At 39.9% G+C, this 20,447-nt stretch overlaps 1 protein-coding gene across 7 annotated transcripts in view; it reads right to left on the bottom strand.

Annotated features, from left to right (window-relative positions):
• Positions 1-236: 236 nt before the first annotated feature.
• Positions 237-20,447, bottom strand: part of ZNF532 (zinc finger protein 532) — a 79,380-nt gene continuing 59,169 nt past the window's right edge. For 3 of the 7 annotated variants that reach the window (XM_023733999.1, XM_023734001.1, XM_023734003.1), the window contains 3 exons: positions 7,838-7,950; positions 4,881-5,028; positions 1,136-2,200 (listed from right to left, as the gene is read on the bottom strand). In XM_023733999.1, coding sequence (XP_023589767.1) covers positions 1,706-2,200; positions 4,881-5,028; positions 7,838-7,950 — 756 coding nt within the window. In that variant the 3' untranslated portion in view covers positions 1,136-1,705. Of the gene's footprint in view, positions 2,201-4,880; positions 5,029-7,837; positions 7,951-20,447 lie in introns of all 7 variants that reach the window. The other 4 variants (XM_023733998.1, XM_023734000.1, XM_023733997.1 and 1 more) reach the window with 3 other exon arrangements.

Genomic DNA, 20,447 nt, shown 5'->3' with positions numbered 1-20,447 from the left:
TACAAATATAACAAGTAACAGCAATTGCATTTCAAGTTGAGGAATACTTATTCACGCCCTTGTACTGATGGAGCAAATGAGAAAGGGACAAAAGAGCTGATTGCTAATGAGAATACCCCATTCTTTTCAGCGGGAAGAATTTTGCAATATCCTGTAGCCTGTTCCTGTGATTAATCACTTCCTAAACTTCAAGAAGATGTCAAGAGACCCACCATCAATAACTCTCTCACAGAAGCACAAGGGCCAAATGTCCCGCATTTATTTACATATGAAATGTGTTTAATACAGTTATGATGGATGTAGTGCACAACACCTGACAGCAGCAAGACCTTTTGAGGAACTGACACTGACTACAGTATATCATGCAAGTATCTATATATACACAAAAGAATTTCTTAAAAAAAAAAAAAAAGTACAAAACATGTTCAGGGATAAATACAAGATATAAAATGCAAAAACAAAAAACAAACCCACAAAAAATATAACTCTCCCAGAGAACTATAAATGGAAGGGACAGAAGAGTACCGCCACACTTCAAAGAAGCTGAACTACGCACATTAAATATACTTATTGAAATGACTGAACGAAAGCCAGGTGGCTCAGTGCTTAAGCTAACGGCCAATTGCAGCTGCTGCATTGATAAGTCGGTGGTTGAAGTTGTGCATCCCAGCTCTAAGTACCAGGATGTTTGGCAGTAGCACCTGGAACGGGAAAAGCCAACTCTGTAGACAGCAAAGGGTTGTCAACTGTGATTTTTTTTTTTCCTGTCAAGAGCCAGAGAAATACTTGATATTCTTAGTCATGTCTCTGTAATAGTTAATAAATTACATGACAAAAACCTTACTATATAAATCTAACTACATATTTGTAGCTTTTACAGTAGCCCAGCCCTTTCGTAACTGTATTTCCTTGGGCTCTTTAAACCAGCCTTGCAATTTGACGCAGAAAACAACCAGCTCCCTATTTTTTCCCTTTATAAGAAATGCCGTTCCTTCTCATTCCTCCAGATAGAATTAAGGAAATCCACATTCTGTTCCGGACTCACCTTCCATCCACCACCGGTGGACTTGCAAGGCTGCTTTGAACACCATGTGGTATGGCCTGAAAAACCCATGATGCACCTGTTTGGGGCTGCGTCTCAGGTGTGCACCTGCCTGCGCTCACACACAGCAGGCACCCGGAGGGTAGTGCTAAGACACTTAAAAGTTCCTAGTGTTTTTGAGACCCACGATCACCTACAATTTATGTAGTGAATTCTAAAAATTAAAAACACTAAAAAAGGCATTATTTCAGCCTGTAATTAGTTAACCCATTCAAATTCTTAAGTTACAAAATGGTTTATTTTAATTCAGGAACTGCCCCTGTGACTAAGAACTCTGTGTTAAAGAAAACGGGTACAAAAAAAAAAAATTCTAACCAGAAAAAAAAGACTGAAAACATTTTCCACTAAATACTGATACAAACATGTAACAAAGAGTATAAAAAGTTATTCATTTAAATATATACTAACTCTTTTAAACTCAAATACTGTTTTAATACTTATCATCAGGATATATACGACGAGGTGAAGAAGGAACATTGAAAGAGAATATATTGCAACAGCCTAGACAGTACTGTTAACTCTATTATACTGCAAACTTTTTGTAACAAAAATGTCTTTTGTATTCCAATGTGGACAGAGATTTTCCTAATGGAGTGTCAGTGGCTATTTCTCAGCTGAACTCATCCTTTTGGATTTGATGAAGGCCATGCCGTGTGTCCGCATGTGAGTATTTAAGGCAGCTTCCGTTTCAAAAGTTTTGGCGCACACTTTACACTTCCTGTCGGACACTGCGCCGTCCGACGCGTCGTCCTCAGGGCTGGGCTTGTTCTCCTGCTGGCTATCTTCCCCAGCCCCATTCTGCTTGGACACTGGCTGAGGCTCCTTCAGCTTGTGCACAATGAAGAGGTGCCGGGACAGGGAGACGTGGGATGTGTAGCAGAGGCCACATTCCCGGCACTGGTAGGAGGAGCCATCGGACTTGTGCTGCGGGATGTGTTCGTGGAATTGCAGAAGATTCTCGGTGGTGAAGCCACACACAGCACATTTGTGAACCTTGAAGACATTTATCTTCAGCTTTTTCAGCGGCTGAGTGATGGCTCCTCGGGGGGGTCTGAACTCTAAGACCGGTTCTTCCAACTTCCGCTTTGGACTGGGGGCCTTGGAGAAAAACAAAACAAGGGGCACAGTTGACAACCGGTCTGCTGGACTATTGGTGAATGACCAGTCCTCCCTGACTTGAGAGCTGCTGTGAAAGCATACACACTAAGCTTCGGGACCTTGGTTTTTTCATGGCTATATGCCTCCCACCCCACTGGAGGCATCTATCCACCTCTCCTTCATTCCACAAATGTGAACTGAGTTCATGCTCTGGCCAGTGGGGCCCAGCAGTGAACACCCAAGCCCCTTCCTGGGATTTATGTTCCCATGGAGCAGGGCAAACAAATACAAACTAGCACCCTTTTGGTATGTCAGGCACAGAAAAGCAAAGTGGGGCATGGTAGATGGGCTGGAAAGCAATGAGAGGTGGGTGGGATTGTTGGGTTACAGCACGTGGTCGGGGGCAGCCTGTGTAACAGGTGACATTGGTACAGAGAGTTGACGAAGTGAGGACATGAGCACCTTTCCTCTTCCTTTCTTCCTAACAACCTTTCTCTGGTTCAGGTATCCAATCCTACCCTACACAGCCCAATGCTTCAGGCGAGCTAAACTGACTCCACCTTCAGCTTCAGGAAGGACTCTGATTGGCCTAAGGATAATCCCATCATCCTTTGACAAAAGCTGGCTCAAGAACGGGCATGTAATCCCACTCAAGCTAGAGACATGAGGACAGGTTTGCTGAGTGCCACTAGGCAAGCTGGTCCTCCCTCTAAGTGAGCCACGGAAGCCACATCCTCTCTGATGCTGGACGTGAACCAGGAAAGAGGCCTTTGCCAGTGGAAGTCACCCCAACATTTCGAGGTCAGGTGGAGGAAGAAGAGCCAGAGAAGAAGGAAAACCCAGAGTGTGTGCACTCACGGCTTTTGAGAGCAGTATTTTCCAAATGCAGTGGGCGATTTTGCCAGATACTGCTAAGGAGTCAAGTTGGACAAAGGCACAAACCCCTATTCAAGCCCTGGGGTGGGGTGGGGGGGTCAACAGTCACCCTGACAAGAGGTTTCACTGGCATGATATGGGCAAAGCCACGCTTTGGGGCTCCTTTAAAAATTTAAAACAGCACATTTCATCAAGCGTTCATTTTTCCACATTCAAACATCTCTGAAATGGGATGTCTCTTACAACTGATGGCCTGTCATAGTTTAACTGGCAGCATAAAATAATGATATGTCTTATAATTGATGGCATCTTAAGATTCAACAAAAGACACTCTCTTACAGTTATAGAAACAGTCAGGAGCCAGAAATAGAAACCGCTATTCCAGAGAGGGAAACTCTGGTGGTGTAGTGGTTAAGAGCTATGGCTGCTAACCAAAAGGTCAGCAGTTCAAATCCACCAGCCGCTCCTTGGAAACTCTCTGGGGCAGTTCTGTTCTGTCCTGTAGGGTCGCTAGGAGTTGGAATCCACTCGACAGCAACAGGTTTTTTTTTTTTTTTTTTAAATTCCAGAGAGCTTTCAAGCTGCGCACGACCTCACCATCCCCTCCTACTGTTCTCCAGCGGCCACAGGCAGCATGCTGGTCCAGAAATGGCTCTCACCAGGTCACAGCGGCCCTTCCCTGCCTACTCACATCCTTCACACTGCTTCCCCATCGGAAATGCCCTCCCCCTCCTTCCTTTTCAGCTTGCTAAATTCTGCTACATCCAATCCCCTTACTTCTCCAAAAACCCAAGCCAAAGTGACACTTCCCTCCTCCGAACTCCACGGCACGTAGTTTCTGCCTGTTCACATGGCCTCTCTCATACACCGCTGTGGACTGATGCTACCTTTGCATGTACGCTCTTTAACGCCCCTCCTGATCATCTGAGGGGAAGGACTGTATTTCAAGGCTTCAGTAATCAGACTTGTGTTCTGTTAGCTCCCACTCAATGATTAACTCCTTGAAGGCACAGTGTCGTACCCAGGTATATTCCAAGAGGGTCTCTTAAATGTTTCTGAGCTATTTATTGCTTTCTTTGACTCCCTGACAGCACTTGGCACACACAATGACTTGAACACAGGTTAATGTATTTTTTGTGTCTGATTAAAGTTTACTGTCCACTGATATAAAAATAAAGCACAAATATGTGATTTTATGTTTTATGACTACAAAGAGAAGTTAAAAGAATCACTTAATAATTTTTACCAGATACCTGTAACCACCAAAAGGAGTCCTGGTGGCATGTTAGTTAAGCGCTCATCTGTTAACCGAAAGGTCAGCAGTTCGAACCCACTAGCCACTCCATAGGAGAAAGATGTGGCCGTCTGCTTCTGTCAAGATTTACAGCCTAGGAAACCCTACAGGGTAGTTCTACTCTATCCTATAGGGTCACTATGAGTTGGAAACAACTCAACAGCAATGGGTTTGGTTTGGTTTTTGGTATAACAACCAATATGCTAGCAATCAAAGAGAATGTATCTTATATATTCCCTCTGTAAGTGAACAAATAAATTTAAAATTTATACCTGTAAGCAGATCTTTAAAGCTTTTTCTGGAAGGATACAGAAAAAACTTAAAAAAGGCTTCCTTTTAGGACAAAGATGAGGGGTCAGAATGGGTGTTGAGGGAGATGATTATTTTATATCCTTATTCATAGTCTGACTTTTTAAAGCTATGTAACTGAGCATATTTAAATGGAAACGATGAATGGATAAAGCAAGTCAACACAATTTGGCTATAAGGAGAATATCTGCAATGTTTGACCTTCGTGTCCTCTTTCATTTCTGTTTCCTCCTCGTTGGTAGCTTCTGTCATCTCTTTTACGTCAGGATCCTTGATCCCATGCATCAGCTGGATGTGTTTCTCCAGCATCAATCGTTTGGTAAAGGTGCGCCTGGAGTCTGGGCAGTGCCTGTGGGCAAAAGACAGAGAGATAATCTACCTGCTGACAAAATAACCTCACGCTGAAGAATACACTCACTGCTCAGAGAGCGTCTTCACCAGCCAGGAGTACACTCAGAGGGGTCAAAATGATCTACGTGAAGACCAACGGCCCCAAGCTAAAGAGCAATTATGCTATGAAGCACAGATTCCAATTTGTGAAAAAAGTTTTACAGCTTTCGCAAAACACGGTCAGTTTCTGTGTTCTTATAGGACCCGCCTAATTTGGTTCAGAAGGAATATTTATTTTCTAGGGTTGGCCTAAAGTATTACTTTATCGTCTAATTCTAGATGGCTTTAATTTTAAAATGGAAAATACTGCATTTCAAAAGGTTTCCTTCCTTACAATGACTTAAACAGTATTCCCCCAGGATTTACAACATGACAGGCCCTTTAATATGAAGGAAGAAAGTCCCACCAGGACTCCTCATGCTGACATTAATTATTCCTGTCCACTCTGCCATAACCAAGAGAAGACAGAGTGTCTAGGCCAGTCAAATTCTTCCTCAAAGCACAAACCAATATGCGTGCTTATAATCACAGCACTCAAATATATTTGTTCACTCAGTAGATTGAAATGTAAAGAACTGTGAACAGATATCCCACATAGTCCATTTTTTTTTAAGTTTTTATTTTATCTTATGCCAAAAAAATAAGAATATTATAGATTATGAGTGTGGTTTTCCTTTGGACAATATGAATTACCATTTTCTTAATAAACCAGGCAGAAATAGGCATGGAAGTTAATGACCATGGTGAACATGTATGCTATAAGCCAGACATCAAGAATACCACTGCAAAGAAACAAAGACATTAGTTCACAGGACAAATAGTCTATCCAAACCATGGCCTCATCTACCCTGAGATCAGAAGAACTGATGGTACCCAGCTACCGCTACTGACCATTCTAATCGGGGCCACAATAGATGGACCCTGATATAATGGGGGAAAACGTGGAACAGAACCTCAAATTCCTAAACCAAAAAAAAAAAAAAAAATCAGACATACTAGACTTGCCGAGAATGAAGAACTCCTTGAGACTACTGCCCTGAGATGCTCTTCAAACCTTGAACCGAAACTAACCCGATGTCACCTTGTAGCTAAATAACAAATTGGCTCAAAAAATAATGAATATCATCTGTAAGGACTGTGCTCCTTTAAAAAATCAACTATATGAGACCAAACAGTCCACAATCAGTTTAAAACAAAGATGAAAATGTAAGGGGTCAGGGAAACCAGATTAATGGAAACTGAACAACCACAACGGAAATAATAAGAATGTTCACGCATTGTGAAGATGTAACCAATGTCACTGAACAACTTGTGCAGAAACTGTTCACTGGGAACCTGAACTGCCATGTAAACCTTCACTGAAAACACAATAAAATATTATTTTTTTAAAAAGAATACCACTGCAGTGAAGAGGGATGAAAAGTATCTCATGGTCTTACTCAGAACCAAATTTGCTGCCTTCAAAAAGGCTCCTGGGGATTTTATAATGATTGTCCCACACACCCTGATGATTTCACATTAGAGACCCTCTACAGAGGAGTGGCTGGAGCCAGCACCAACACCAAAGAACAAACACTCCCAGTGATGAGTTTTTGCTGCCAATGTATTAGCGGGACAACCCTCACATCTTACGGCCTTATAGTGACTTTACAGGGAAATAAACCTACCAGATGAAGGAGTATGCCTGCCAGACGTCCTTTCCCCTTCCTCTCAGCCCAGGGTATACATTCCAATTAGGAGGAGCCCAGGGCAGCCTAAATTCTCTGATTCTTTTGATTCGGCCTCAACACAGACTTTATTTATGGAATGTTCTCATTTCACCAAAATCATTTCCAGCTCCAATTTCATGGAAGCAGAGTCTGCAAAGACAACCTACCCCAAAACTTTCCTTAACTAGCCGAGACATAATAAACCCTCACAAATCTGATGGCCAACCTTTGTGGCTCTCCTGATCCACAACATACACCTAACCCTGCTTTTATCATGTTCACAAGCTGTAGACTGTCTGCACATCTTCAGTGTCTTTTCAGCTCTCTTTCTTTGGTGAAGAATGCCTTAAAGTAAGTAACATTATTGTATCAACTCATTTTAGGGAGTAACATAGTTCTCATGTTTTGGCTAAGTGATAAGTAGTGATAAAGATTTGTCACTAATAAAAACAAGTCCTGATCTTCACCTACAAAGAAGCGGCTCATGACCATCCACTGAGTGGTACAGGTTTGAGTTGGCCGTCCTGGTCCCTCCCCACTTTGGTCTTTTAGCCAACAGCAGGCACTGAAAAACAGCTAGCCTACAGTAAGTGGTAGAATACAGCCAAGGGGCAAAAGGCCCAGCGTAGGTCTGAATCCAAGTCCCAGCCCTACCAGGGCCTCCTCTGAACCACTGAGTAAATCAACCAGCCAAGGAGAATGCTGGCAGCTCACTGTGTGTGTAGGGACCAAAAAGCATCTCATTCAATCATGCACCTGCAAATCAATCACTTCCCCTAATTCTCAGTGATGAAACACATACCTCTGGGTAACAAATAAGAACATAAGAATGTACACAGCATACGTAAACGGGTGCTTCTTTTTATTTTCATCATTTTTAAGTGTTACAAACCAATCAGAAAATTGCATGCCAAACAACAAAATATAATTAAGAAAACTAGGCTATAAACTACGAAGAAGATGAGGAACCGAAGGTAAATGGTCAAATGTGAAAAAACCTTCCAGAAGCTCCAACGTCATCGTTTCACTGCGTCTCCCACATTAGAAGTTATAACTTACGAGCAGGTATACACTTTCCTAATGCCTTTGTGCTTGATTCGGTTGTGGCGACACAGGCTGTGTGAGGAACTGAAAGACTTGTCACACTGGCGACAGGGGTGCTTCTTCATTTGCTTTATTAGGAGAGAAGAGAGATGCTTAAGAGGATGCAGAGAATACTTCAAAGATGAACACTTTCTTAATGATTAAGTTATATAACAATATCATTTAGCAAGATAATAATAAAACTAGAAGATTCTTTTAAAAAGGCAATAAAAACGGAGGGCAGGATTGGGGTAAGCAGGAAAGGGCTGATTTCAGGAGGACAGGTAACTTCACTGTAAGAGTAAGAAACTAGGTTTTTCCTCTCAAAAACACTTACGTTTTTTATTCAATACAAACATTCAGGTATTGGCAGTAAGAGAAACATTATACAAATCTTTTTGCAAAAGAGATGTAATGTTATTTTTTTAAAAAGCACATAATATATGAAAACATACCACTTCATGAAATACCAAATAAAGCCATTACTTGATTTGTTGTATCCATAAAGAATATGCCGCCTTCTCCAATGTGTTTACATTTTAAATTAAATCTCTGGCTAATTTTAAACATTTTCTTAAAATTCCCCCCTTAGGGATTGGCAACCAATGTCACAGAACAATATATGTATTAATTGTTTCATGAGAAACTAATTTGCTCTGTAAAACTTTATCTAAAGTACAATTAAAAAAAAACTCCTCCCCTTAATGATTATTTATTCCATAAGGGAAGAATCTTCTAGAAGGCCTTTTGTTTTAAACAGAAAACAGAAGTCTGAAACCACTTCAAAGAGGTCGCTTGTGGGTATTTGCTGGGGGTGCGGGGGTGGTGAGAAAGAGACAGACAGGGACAGAGAAAAAGAGAATGAGAGAGAAAGTTATCAAGAGATAAATAAAAATCAATGTAGGTACGCCTAACTTTTTTTCTCATATTTAAAAGTTTTCCATTTAGGCTAAGGCAAATTTAACTTGAAGCATCCCCATATGGAAACTCTGAAGTAAAATTAGTGGCTTAACATTAAAATAATTATTTGGGTATTACATGCATAGCAGTCTGGAATTAAATAATGTCAAATCACAAGGAAATTAAAGAGCTGTCAACCTCGTGAATAGAACAAAATCTGGTTTTACCCTTATGAAAAATAAGCCTGAAGTGGAAAATAAATTTTCATCTGAGATAAAACTACTATTTTTGGCAGTAGAAAAAGATAAGCAATATTAGAGCAATTGTAAGCTAAGTGATAAATACAAAAAAAATTTTATTTTCACATTAATCACCTGACAGACATGTCCTTTTTCAAACTGATAAGTAACTCCAGAGTCCTTATTGGGTATTGGGACATATGTGTAACAAAAATTTTCAAAATTTCTATTTTTCCTATCAAAAATTCAGACACATTCTACAATACCCTGTAAAAAAGCAATTTGCAGCACATTCCTGTTTCCTCAGTTTCAAACAGTCATAAAGGCCCTTGCTTTGCGGTAGCACGCACTAACAATGGAGCAGCAGCTTCCTTGTAAACCTTCAGGGGCAGAAAAGTACCTGGTCCCTGGAGGTACCCATAAGCACAAAAGGGTTAAGATCAACTGGAAGAGTCAAAACACAAGAAATCTTTCTAAAAGCAACACAGTTATAGCAAATAATCATAAAGGATGCAGAGAACCAAAATACATCTTTCTAACTACACCCCAGGGAAAGAGGCTTCAGAGAAAAGCAAATTGGATTTTTTATTAGGGTAAAGGGTTTAATATTCTATTTCTTGTTATTGTGTAGTTACATTAATATCAAATCAAAATTTTAATAGGGAAATGTCAATAAAGAAATCCCCAGTAGATAATAAATTAATGAAGAGCAGCTTTAGCTGAATCAATAATTACTATTTTCAAAAGAGCTGAAAATGTGTAAGACATCCTTCCTTTTCATCATTTTTATGAAAAAATGTAGAAACGAACTGTGCAATCCTACAACAATGGAGCAGTCTCATAACTCACTGGTGGCAAGAAAATTAGAGGGTTCACCACTGGTTTCCAGATCAAACCTGGCATGTTCACTCAATAAAACAGATGACTTTCCTTCTTCTCGGCTAAATTTTAAATAATACTAAATTATTTAAAGGTACTTTACCTAATTTTTTCATAACATATCCTCAACATTACATTAGTTCATACAACTACTTTACAACACAGAAAACAGTTTTTAGAAATCAAACAAACATGAAAGAATTGTTAAGAAAGTAAAAGTCAATCGCCATTATGTTTTCAAAACTTAGGGCCACTTACTTCCTTCTGGGTCCAAAGTACAGTAAGATGATGTCATGGACTGAATTATGTCCCCCCAAAATATTCGTCAACTTGACTGGGTCATGATTCCCAGTATTGCATGACTGTGTACCATTTTGTAATCTGATGTGATTTCCTTCTGTGTTGTAAATTCTATCACTATAATGTAATAAAATGGATTAGCGGCAGTTATACTGATGAGGTCTACAAGATTAGATAGGTCTTAAGTCAATCTCTTTTGAAATATAAAAGACACAAGTGAGCAGAGACACATGGGAATCTCATACCACCAAGAAAGCAGTGCTGGGAGCAGAGTGCGTCCTTTGGACCTGAGGTTCCTGAACAGAGAAGGTCCCAGATCAAGGGAAGACTGATGACATGGACCTTCCTCCAGAGCCAAAAGAGAAGCCTTCCCCTGGAGCTGACACCCTGAATTTGAACTTGTAGCCTACTGGACTGTGAGAGAATAAACTTCTCTTTTTTAAAGCCATCCACTTGTGGTATTTCTGTTATAGCAACACTAGATGACTAAGACAGATGATACTGAGGGAACCAGGGCCTTGAGTGAATTTTTGATAGTTAACTAAAATCAGAAAAGGAAACTGTTTCCCCACTCAATTATGAGTCATTTTAAGATAGAGTTCTTTAAAGTAATAGTGAATAAGTTCTGAAAAATTTAAATGTAAAATTTTAGAGTAAAATATCAAATACAACAAACATTTGGTGGATGTCCAAAGCTTTCTCTAAATTTTTAACCTTTTATCTTCACAGCTTTTAGGAAAGAAAGCATCAACTCCTCTTTACCGAATTACTTTGTTTTAAATGCCCTGGTCATACGCTCAGTGTCCACGCTTTAGGATCTAACTGCCTCTGAAGACCATTTGAAGGAACCCTGGTGGTACAGTGGTTAAGTGTTTGGCAGCTAACCAAAAGGTCAGCAGTTTCAATCCACCAGCAGCTCTGCAGGAGAAAGATGTGGCAGTCTGCTTGCATAAAGATTATAGCCTTGGAAACCCCATGGGGCAGTTCTACTTTGTCCTACAGGGACGCTATGTGTCAGCATCCACTAGAGGGCAGTGGGCTTTGTTTTTTTCTGAAAGACCATTCTTACGGCATTTGGTGAACTGCCACAGGCCCTCTTACAGTGAGACATTTCCCATTCTGATAACTAATTCCTTACTGTCTCTTTCTGTTTCGGGTGGCTTCGCAGAAGTTAGAGGAAGAAAAAGTCACAACTTCACACACATGGTTTTGGCCAAGACATCTACTTCTCCACCTTTTCCTGTGACTCCTACCTCCATGGACTATCTGCCTTGCACCAACATGCAAAGAGCCTTCTTAGGACCATCACACATCCAAGAATTCGCACAAATGCTGGAGAATTATTCCCCAAAGCACACTGGACTATTCCCAAAGCAAATACCCTTTAGCTGTATCATCGTAACATTTTTTTTTCCATGAAAAAGGAAGAACTAAACAAATCATATAATTTAAAACATGTTAACAACATCAGTCCCTCAAAATTTAACTCCTAAAAAAAAAAAAAATCAACCTTCCTACTTCTGGGAATTTACTCCACAGATATACCTGCACACTTACAAAATAAAATGCAATCAGTTCTGCTATAATGCAACATAAGCATTTTTTAAAAGTCACTGTGCTATGAAAATTGAGCAAGAAAAACCACACGGCTTTATGTGGGAAAATGACACTTAGGGGCACAACACTCAAAAACTTTGTCGTGACCAGTTAAAAGAAAAGACGAGAATCCAATAAAAACAGCAGCGGTTTTACCTGTGTTAAATGGTTAAGAAACACATAAATACTGCAAAAGAAGTATGGCACTGTACCTTGAAAAGGATCTGCAGTTTGCCTTAGATTAAGGTTGCAGCTTGTGAGTTTACTATGAAGTGGTGGAAGGAGGGTTATCTGAAATCGGAGGGAAAGTTTAAACACCAGTTGCGTATGGGTGTGACTCATAACACGGGTGAAATGAGATGGCCAGTAGAAGTCTGAGGTCGGAGTGTGTGTACTTTGTGTATTCCTATACAGCTCCATTCTGCAGTTTTCTCTGCTCACTTACTGTTTCTCGGGGGCAAAATCACACATAAGCAAACATAAAATGCATGTTGTGCTCAAACTGTTCTCTAATAATCTATCAATTCCACTGGAGCAAATTTGCAGGTTCAAAAATAAGCATTATAGCACAAGTTATAGCAGCATGTGTATAACGGGGAAAGATTGAAAAAAAACCTGAGTCCATCAATGGAGAATTGGTTAAATAAATGATATGCAATCACACAAGAGAATGCCACATGTAGCTTTAAAAAAGATCACAGGAGACCTCAATGTACTCATGCGAAAAGAACTGGTGTAGAAAATTTTATTAGTAAGCTGTGTTCTGCGTTAGAAATGGGTAAAAATGGGAACATACATGCTAACACTTGCATAAAGAAACATCAAGATCCATACGTAACTCAGTGATCAAAGGTGGAGTGAATGAGACTTTTCACCATAGTCCTTCATATTGTTTGGCTTTTTGAAACATGTGAATATAGCACATATCCAAAAAAAATTTTTTGTCTGTTGTCTCACCATTTTTTTAAAAATAAGGATTAATGATGTATAATTTACAAAATGTAAAATCCACCCTTTTTAGTATATAGTTGTATGAGTTTTGACCAATGTGTACAGTCAAGCAACTGCCACCACAATAAAGATACAGTTCCATCACTCAAAAAATTCCATGTGCTCCTCTGTAGTCAATCCCCCCCACCCCAGCTCTTGGCAACCACCAGTCTGTTTTCTATCCCTGTAGCTTTGCTTTTTCCATTTGTCATATAAATGGAATCATATAATACAGTATGTAGCTTTCTAAGCCTGGTTTCTTTCACTCAGCATAATATATCTGTAATTCATCCAAGTTGTTGAGTGTATCAGTAGCCCACTCCTTTTCATTGCTGAGTAGTATTCTAAGGATGTGCCCTGGTCTGTTTATTTACCAGCTGAAGGACATCTAGGTTAAGTTTCTGAATACTGTGGTTGTGGTTTTCATTTGCATTTCTCTTACGACTAATGATGTTAAGGCAAAATGTTTTTAATGAAAAGATAAAGCACCTAATTATCTGGTGAACTTCTCCCTCCAAAGAAAAACCTTGAACTCTACTAGTTTTTGCTTTTTTCTTTTCATTTAAGAAGAAATGTTTGGGACATATTCACTCCTCTGTAACCTCTTTGACAATAGGAACTATTATTTATCTCTGTATCCCTGGCATCCAACATTCAGAAAGCAGTAAATATTTAATGGATGAAAAAATAAATGAACAACCGAATATGCGATTATCTATTGGGAAAAAAATCAGTAGATTCTACGAAATAGCCATCATAAAATAATGAATTTAGGATAAAGTGCTGGACACAGAGCAAGCTCTGCTTATTTTTTGGAGTTGGGTAAGACATGAGCATGTTTAAAGACTGGTAAGAGCCTGGAAGAATTGGAGACATTGAGGACAGAGGCAAAAAATGAGCCAGTGAGGGGGGTGGGAGGGATTCGGACAGGAGGACGAGCAACTCTTCCTATGTGGTTGGAGATAAGGCAGCACGCTACACAGGTGCAATGCTTATTCAGGTCCATGGTGGGCGAGTGAGGAAAGGGCTAGGACACGGAACCCTGAATTCGGACTTCTAGCCTCCTAAACTGTGAGAGAATAAATTACTGTTTATTAAAGCCATCCACTTGTGGTATTTCTGTTATAGTAGCACTAGATAACTAAGACAGCTGCTAACAGAAAGGTTGGCGGTAGGAACCCACCAGCTGTGCAGCGGGAGAAAAGACCCAGTGAGCTACTCCCATAAAGATTTCAGCCTAGGAAACCCTATGGGACAGTTCTACTCTGTCATATAGGGACACTATGAGTCGGACTCAACTCCACAGACAGAAGTAGATGGAAAAGACTAGGTGACAAGCAGGTTTAGGGATGGGGAGGAATCAAAAGCTATGTTTTGGATATGTCCTAAGTTTGAGAGACCCATTGAGGATCTACGTGAAGAGGTTTAATAGGTAGTTAGAATCAAGTCTGGATCTCAAGGGGTAGGTCCAGGCCAGAGGTAAGTATGACTAAGTCATTAGGATAGAGGTGGCATTTAAAGTCTTGACCCTGGATGAGAACTTCCTGAGAATAAATGGACAACACATCAACATTTATAGGCTGGGAAGGTGAAAAAAGACTGAGAAGGGGCTATCAATGAGGTAGGATGAGAACTTAGAGAAAATGGTATCCTGGAGGCTGAGCAAAGAAAGCTTTTCAAGAAGAACCTGGCAGAAAGCTACTTTAGATAGGTCGAGTAAGACGAGGACTGAGAAATAACCTCTGGGTTTCACGACATGGAAGTCACTGGAGACCAGGGCAAGAGTGGCTTTGATAGAGTGGTAAGATGAAAACCTAAAAGGGAGGACAAAAGTGGGGACTGAAAGTATGAGGAATTATTTTGAGGAGTTTTGCTGTAAAGGGAGTCAGAGAAAAAGAGGTTAGTAGGGGAAGAGGGGCCCAAGAAGGTTGTTTTGTTAAGGTAGGAGGTAATGTAGCATGTTTTATGACTCTGAGAATGATCCAGGAGAAAGAGGAGACAAGTGCCACTGTGAGATCCTTGAGCAGTCAGCAAGGAGGCAGATCAAGCAGACACACAGAGGAGTTGTCCTTACAGAGGGACACACGGAGGGATTCTAACCTTCATCCTTTCAGTTAGCAGCCAACCTGGTTAACCATTTGTACTACCCAAGAAAAGAGCATTGTGATAAGATTTATTCCTACAACCACCATTGTTTTGTAAAAGAAATGGACAGAATAAAATCACACCAGAATAAAAAATTAAAATACACTAAGGATCTAAGTGGGATCTTTCTAATATTATTATTTCCACAAATCAAAATACAAAGAAAACTAGTGATTCTTTTTTGAGATAAATACTGTTTTTATCAGATGATCATAAGAAATCTGTTAACAGCTTTAAAAAGTAAACAAGCAAAATTAAATGTCAAAAAAGCTAACAGACTAATGAAGTATTATTTTTTCCTTAGTACATGTATTAGTTTTTCTAGCTATTGAACAGTTCATGTTAATCAGGTTACAGATAAGGTATAATCAATTACTAAATCTGAAGGTATAACAAAAAGAAGGGCTGGTTCTCCCATCCAAGTACCTCCATTACCATGAGACCTGAAGAAATAGATGGTGTCTGGCTACCATTACTGAACATTTTCATTAAGGACCCAACAGATGTTTCTGATAAAAAAGCGGAAAAGCACAGAACTTCAAAGTCATATGCAAACCACACTTACTAGATCCACTGAACTGAGGGAACCTCCTAAAACAATGCCCTGAAATAATCTTTAAACTTTGAACTGAAACTATCCCATGAAACCATTGTTAAACTAAACAACAGTTCAGCCCAATTAATGAAAAATGTTTGCCTTGAGCATAGCACTCTTATAAAGAATTATCTGGAGAGGCGGGGCCAATATGACAGAGTAGTCAGATACTTACTGTGGTCCTTCTTACAACACAGACCCAAAAAAACAAATCAATCGATTATATGTGACAATCTAGGAGCCCTGAACATCAAAGACAAAAATGAGGAATCAGAGACTGAGTGGCAGGGGAAGAGATGGACAATTCAGAAGCAGCAAGGAGCTGCCAGACCTGACTCGGTGGGAACTGGTACCCTGCAGGCTGGATCGGCTGGCATGTGCAGTGAGGCAAGCAGTGGCATTCAGGACGCATTTTCCACATCGGGAAACACCAAGCTGCAGACAGTCTACTCAAGCCTCCGAAACCAATGAAAAGTAGCATTCAGTCCTCGAAATGTAAGTACACACATCTAACATACCACACGAATCAAAAAACATCCCATTTGGGAAGAACTTCTCTTCCATTTACCTGTCTCCTCCCCGCTCTGCACGGGGTCCCCAGCCGGCTTCAGCTATTGCCATGTCCCCTGGGCCATCCCCTGGGCCGGAAGCAGGACCTATCATGTGCCCTGAGCCATTCTCCCAGCCCTGGAAGGGGAAATTAATAGACAGGAAAAAACAATCTGCCAGTTCCCCTAAGCCAGGAACTCAGGGCAGGCACAGCTCCTTTGCCTAGGCACAGGCATAAGGGGCCACAGACTTTGAATGCCTTTCGCCCTGCATAGACCCATGTGGGCCCATTTCAAATGCATAGGCCCTCATTAGCACAATATAACAGAGTATATACCTGAAGCCTAACTTCAACTGTATCAGCTATATGGTGGAGTGGCAGGTTCATGACATTTGACACCGCTCTGCCCATTAAGCAGGGTCCTTCCCTACCCACATCAGGGACCTTAAGACTGGTGGCCCCACCCACACCACCAAGCCACCTGCGACGGGTCCAAGAATAAGTGGTGCCTCCCAGTCCATAAAGCCAACAGCATTGGGTGCCTATAGTCTGCTGCAAAACCTATCCACCTACACACTCTAGGGAATAGGGGCACGTTTTCCTCCCAGACGCCCAGGGGCAGCCGTCAGCTCCCTGCCTTGCTAAGCACATGACCCCCTACTGCAGACAGATACCTGTGACTATTTCAATCACCCCTGCCCGTCTAGCACTGTAGGTGAGAGCCTGCACCACATACTTGGTGACCGACTACCTGGACACCTGAGCTGAATTCATATAAGAAAAGTAAATGGACTCCTGGGCTCACATACCTAGTAACAGATCTAACCACCTAGTGACAGGATGTTAGAGCTTCAAAGGCACCAATAATCAAACCAGCTCACACGAGCAGCCTGTTGGGCATATCAAAACAAAAACCTAGACCACAGTAAGAAAACATTAAATAAATATAATAACTTACTGATGGTTCAGAGACAACAGTCAGTAGCAAATCACATAAAGACACACACCATGATGGCTTCAGCAAGCTCCCAAAACAAAGAAGCAAGAAATCTTTCCGAGTAAGAGAACTTCCTGGAATTACCGGAGGCAGAATACAAAAGATTAATATACAGAACTCTTCAAGAGATCTGGAAGGAGATCAGGCAAAACACAGAACAAGCCAAGAAACAGACTGACAAAGCAACAGAGGAACTTAAGATTAGAGAAGAGCACAATGACAAATTTAACAGGCTGTAAGAATCCACAGAGAGACAGCAAACAAAAATCAAGAAGATTAACAGTAAAAATTCAGAATTAGACAACTCAATAGAAAGTCATAGGAGCAGAATTGAGGCAATGCAAGTTAGAATTATTGAGATTGAAGATGAAGCACTTGACACCAACGTATTTGAGGAAAAATCAGATAAAAGAGTTTTAAAAAGTGAAGAAACCCTAAGAATTATGTGGGACTTCATCAAGAAGAATAATCTACAAGTGACTGAAGTACCAGAACAGGGGGGCATAACAGAAAATACAGACAGAAATGTTGAAGATTTGTTGACAGAAAACTTCCCTGATGATACCATGAAAGATAAGAAGATATCCATCCAAGATGCTCATTGAACCTCAAATAAGGTAGATCCCAAAAGAAAGTCACCAAGACACATTATAATCAAACTTGCCAAAACCAAAAGATAAAGAGAGAATTTTAAGAGCAGCCAGGAATAAACGAAAAGTCATTTACAAAGGAGAGTCAATAAGACAGCTTGGACTACTCAGCAGAAACCATGCAGGCAAGAAGGCAATGGGATGACATAAATAAAGCCTTGAAGGAAGTAAATTGTCAGCCAAGCATTATATACCCAGTAAAACTGTCTCTCGAATATGATGCTGAAATTAGGGCATTTCCAGATAAACAGAAGTTTAGGGAATTTGCAAAAACCAAACCAAAATCACAAGAAATACTAAAGGGAGTTGTCTGGTTAGAAAATCAATAACATCAGATAACAACCCAAGACTAGAACATAGGACAGAGCAACCTGACATCAACCCAGATAGGGAAGGCACAAACATGAATCAAAGCCAAAACACTGTAAATAGGGAAACAGAGATGTCAGTATGTAAAAGATGACAACATCAAAACAAAAAAGAGGGACAAAAAAATGTAGTCATAGATCTTTCATATGGAGAGGAGGCCAAGGCGATATAAAGAAATAAAAGAGTGGTTTAAACTTAGAAAAATGGGGGTAAATATTTAGGTAACCACAAAGGACACTAACAATTCTACACGTCAAAATAAAACAAGAAAAACATAAAGACTCAGCAAATACAAAATCAACAACGAGAAAAATGAAAAGAAAATACATAAAGAAAAACAACTCTGAGCAGAAAATCAAGCGGAACAAAGAAACTGTCAATGACACACACAAAAAAAGACATCAAAATGACAGCACTAAACTTACACGTATCAATAATTATGCTGAATGTAAATGGACTCAATGCATCAATAAAGAGACAGAGTGTGGCAGAATGGATTTAAAAAACCATGATCCATCTATACACTGCCTATAAGAGACACACCTTAGACTTAAAGACACAAACAAACTAAAACTCAAAGGATGGAAAAAAAAAAATATCAAGCAAACAACACTAAAAAAAGAGCAGGAATGGCAATATTAATCTCTGACAAAATAGACTTTAAAGTAAAATCCACCACAAAGGATAAGGAAGGACACTATATAATGATTAAAAGGTCAATACACCAGGAGGACATAATCATAATAAATATTTACGCACCCAATGAGAGGGCTCCAAAATACATAAAACAAACTCTAACAGCACTGAAAAGAAAGACAGACTGCTCCACAATAATAGCAGGAGACTTCAACACACCACTTACGGTGACAGACAGAACATCCAGAAAGAAGCTCAACAAAGACACGGAAGATCTAAATGCCACAATCAATCAACTTGATCTCATAGACATATACAGAACACTCCACCCAACAGCAGCCAAGTATACTTCCTTTCCCAACGCACATGGAACATTCTCCAGAATAGACCTGATTTAGGTAAAGACACCACAAAAAAAGAAAACTACAGACCAATATCCCTCATGAACATAGATGCAAACTCCTCAACAAAATTCTAGCCAAAAGAATTCAACAACATATCAAAAAATTAATGACCAAGTGGGATTCACACCAGGTATGCACGGGTGGTTCAACATTAGAAAATCAATGTAATCCGTCACATAAATAAAACGAAAGACAAGAACTACATGATTTTAACAACTGATGCAGAAAAGGCATCTAACAAAATCCAACACCCATTCATGATAAAAACTCTCAACAAATTAGGAAGAGAAGGGAAATTCCTCAATATAATTAACGGCATTTAAGCCAACAGCCAACATCATCCTAAATGGAGAGAATCTGAAAGCATTTCCCTTGAGAAGAACCAGACAAGGATGCCCTTTATCATCACTCTTAATCAACATTGTGCTGGAGGTCCTAGCCAGAGCAATCAGGCTAGAAAAAGAAATAAAGGGCATCTAAATTGGTAAAGAAGAAGTAAAGTATGTCTATTTGCAGATGATATGATCTTATACACAGAAAACCCCAAAGATTCCACAAGAAAACTACTGGAACTAATAGAAGATTTCAGCAAAGTATCAGGATTCAAGATAAACATACAAAAATCAGTTGGATTCCTCTACACCAACAAAGAGAACTTCAAAGACGAAATCACCAAATCAACTACCATTTACAACAGCCTCCAAGAAGATAAAATACTTAGGAATAAATCTAATCAGAGACGTAAAAGACCTATACAAAGAGAACTACAAGACACTACTGCAAGAAACCAAAAGAGACCTGCATGAGTGGAAAAACATACCTTGCTCATGGATAGAAGACTCAACACTGTGAAAATGTCAATTCTACCCAAAGCAATCTACAGATACAATGCAATCCCAATTCAAATTCCAATGGTATTTTTTAATGAGATGGAGAAACAAATCAACTTCATATGGAAAGGGAAGAGGCCCCAGATAAGTAAAGCATTACTCAAGAAGAAGAATAAAATAGGAGGCCTCACACTACCTGATTTTAGAACCTATTATACCACCACAGTAGTCAGAACAGCCTGGTACTGGCACAACAACAGATACAGAGACCAACGGAACAGAACTGAGAATCCAGATGTAAATTCATCCACCTATGAGTAGCTAAAGTTTGACAAAGGCCCAAAGTCTGTTGATTGGGGAAAAGACAGTCTCTTTAACAAACGGTGCTGGCATAACTGGATATCCATCTGCAAAAAACTGAAACAAGACCCACACCTCACACCATGCACAAAAACTGACTCAAAATGGATCAAAGACTTCAATATAAAATCAAAAACGATAAAGAT

Source organism: Trichechus manatus, unplaced genomic scaffold (genome assembly GCF_000243295.1).
Source record: "Trichechus manatus latirostris isolate Lorelei unplaced genomic scaffold, TriManLat1.0 scaffold00063, whole genome shotgun sequence".
NCBI classification, from domain to species: Eukaryota; Metazoa; Chordata; class Mammalia; order Sirenia; family Trichechidae; genus Trichechus; species Trichechus manatus.
The sequence above is the reverse complement of the archived record's forward strand: the minus strand, read 5'-3'. Positions and strand labels throughout refer to the sequence as shown.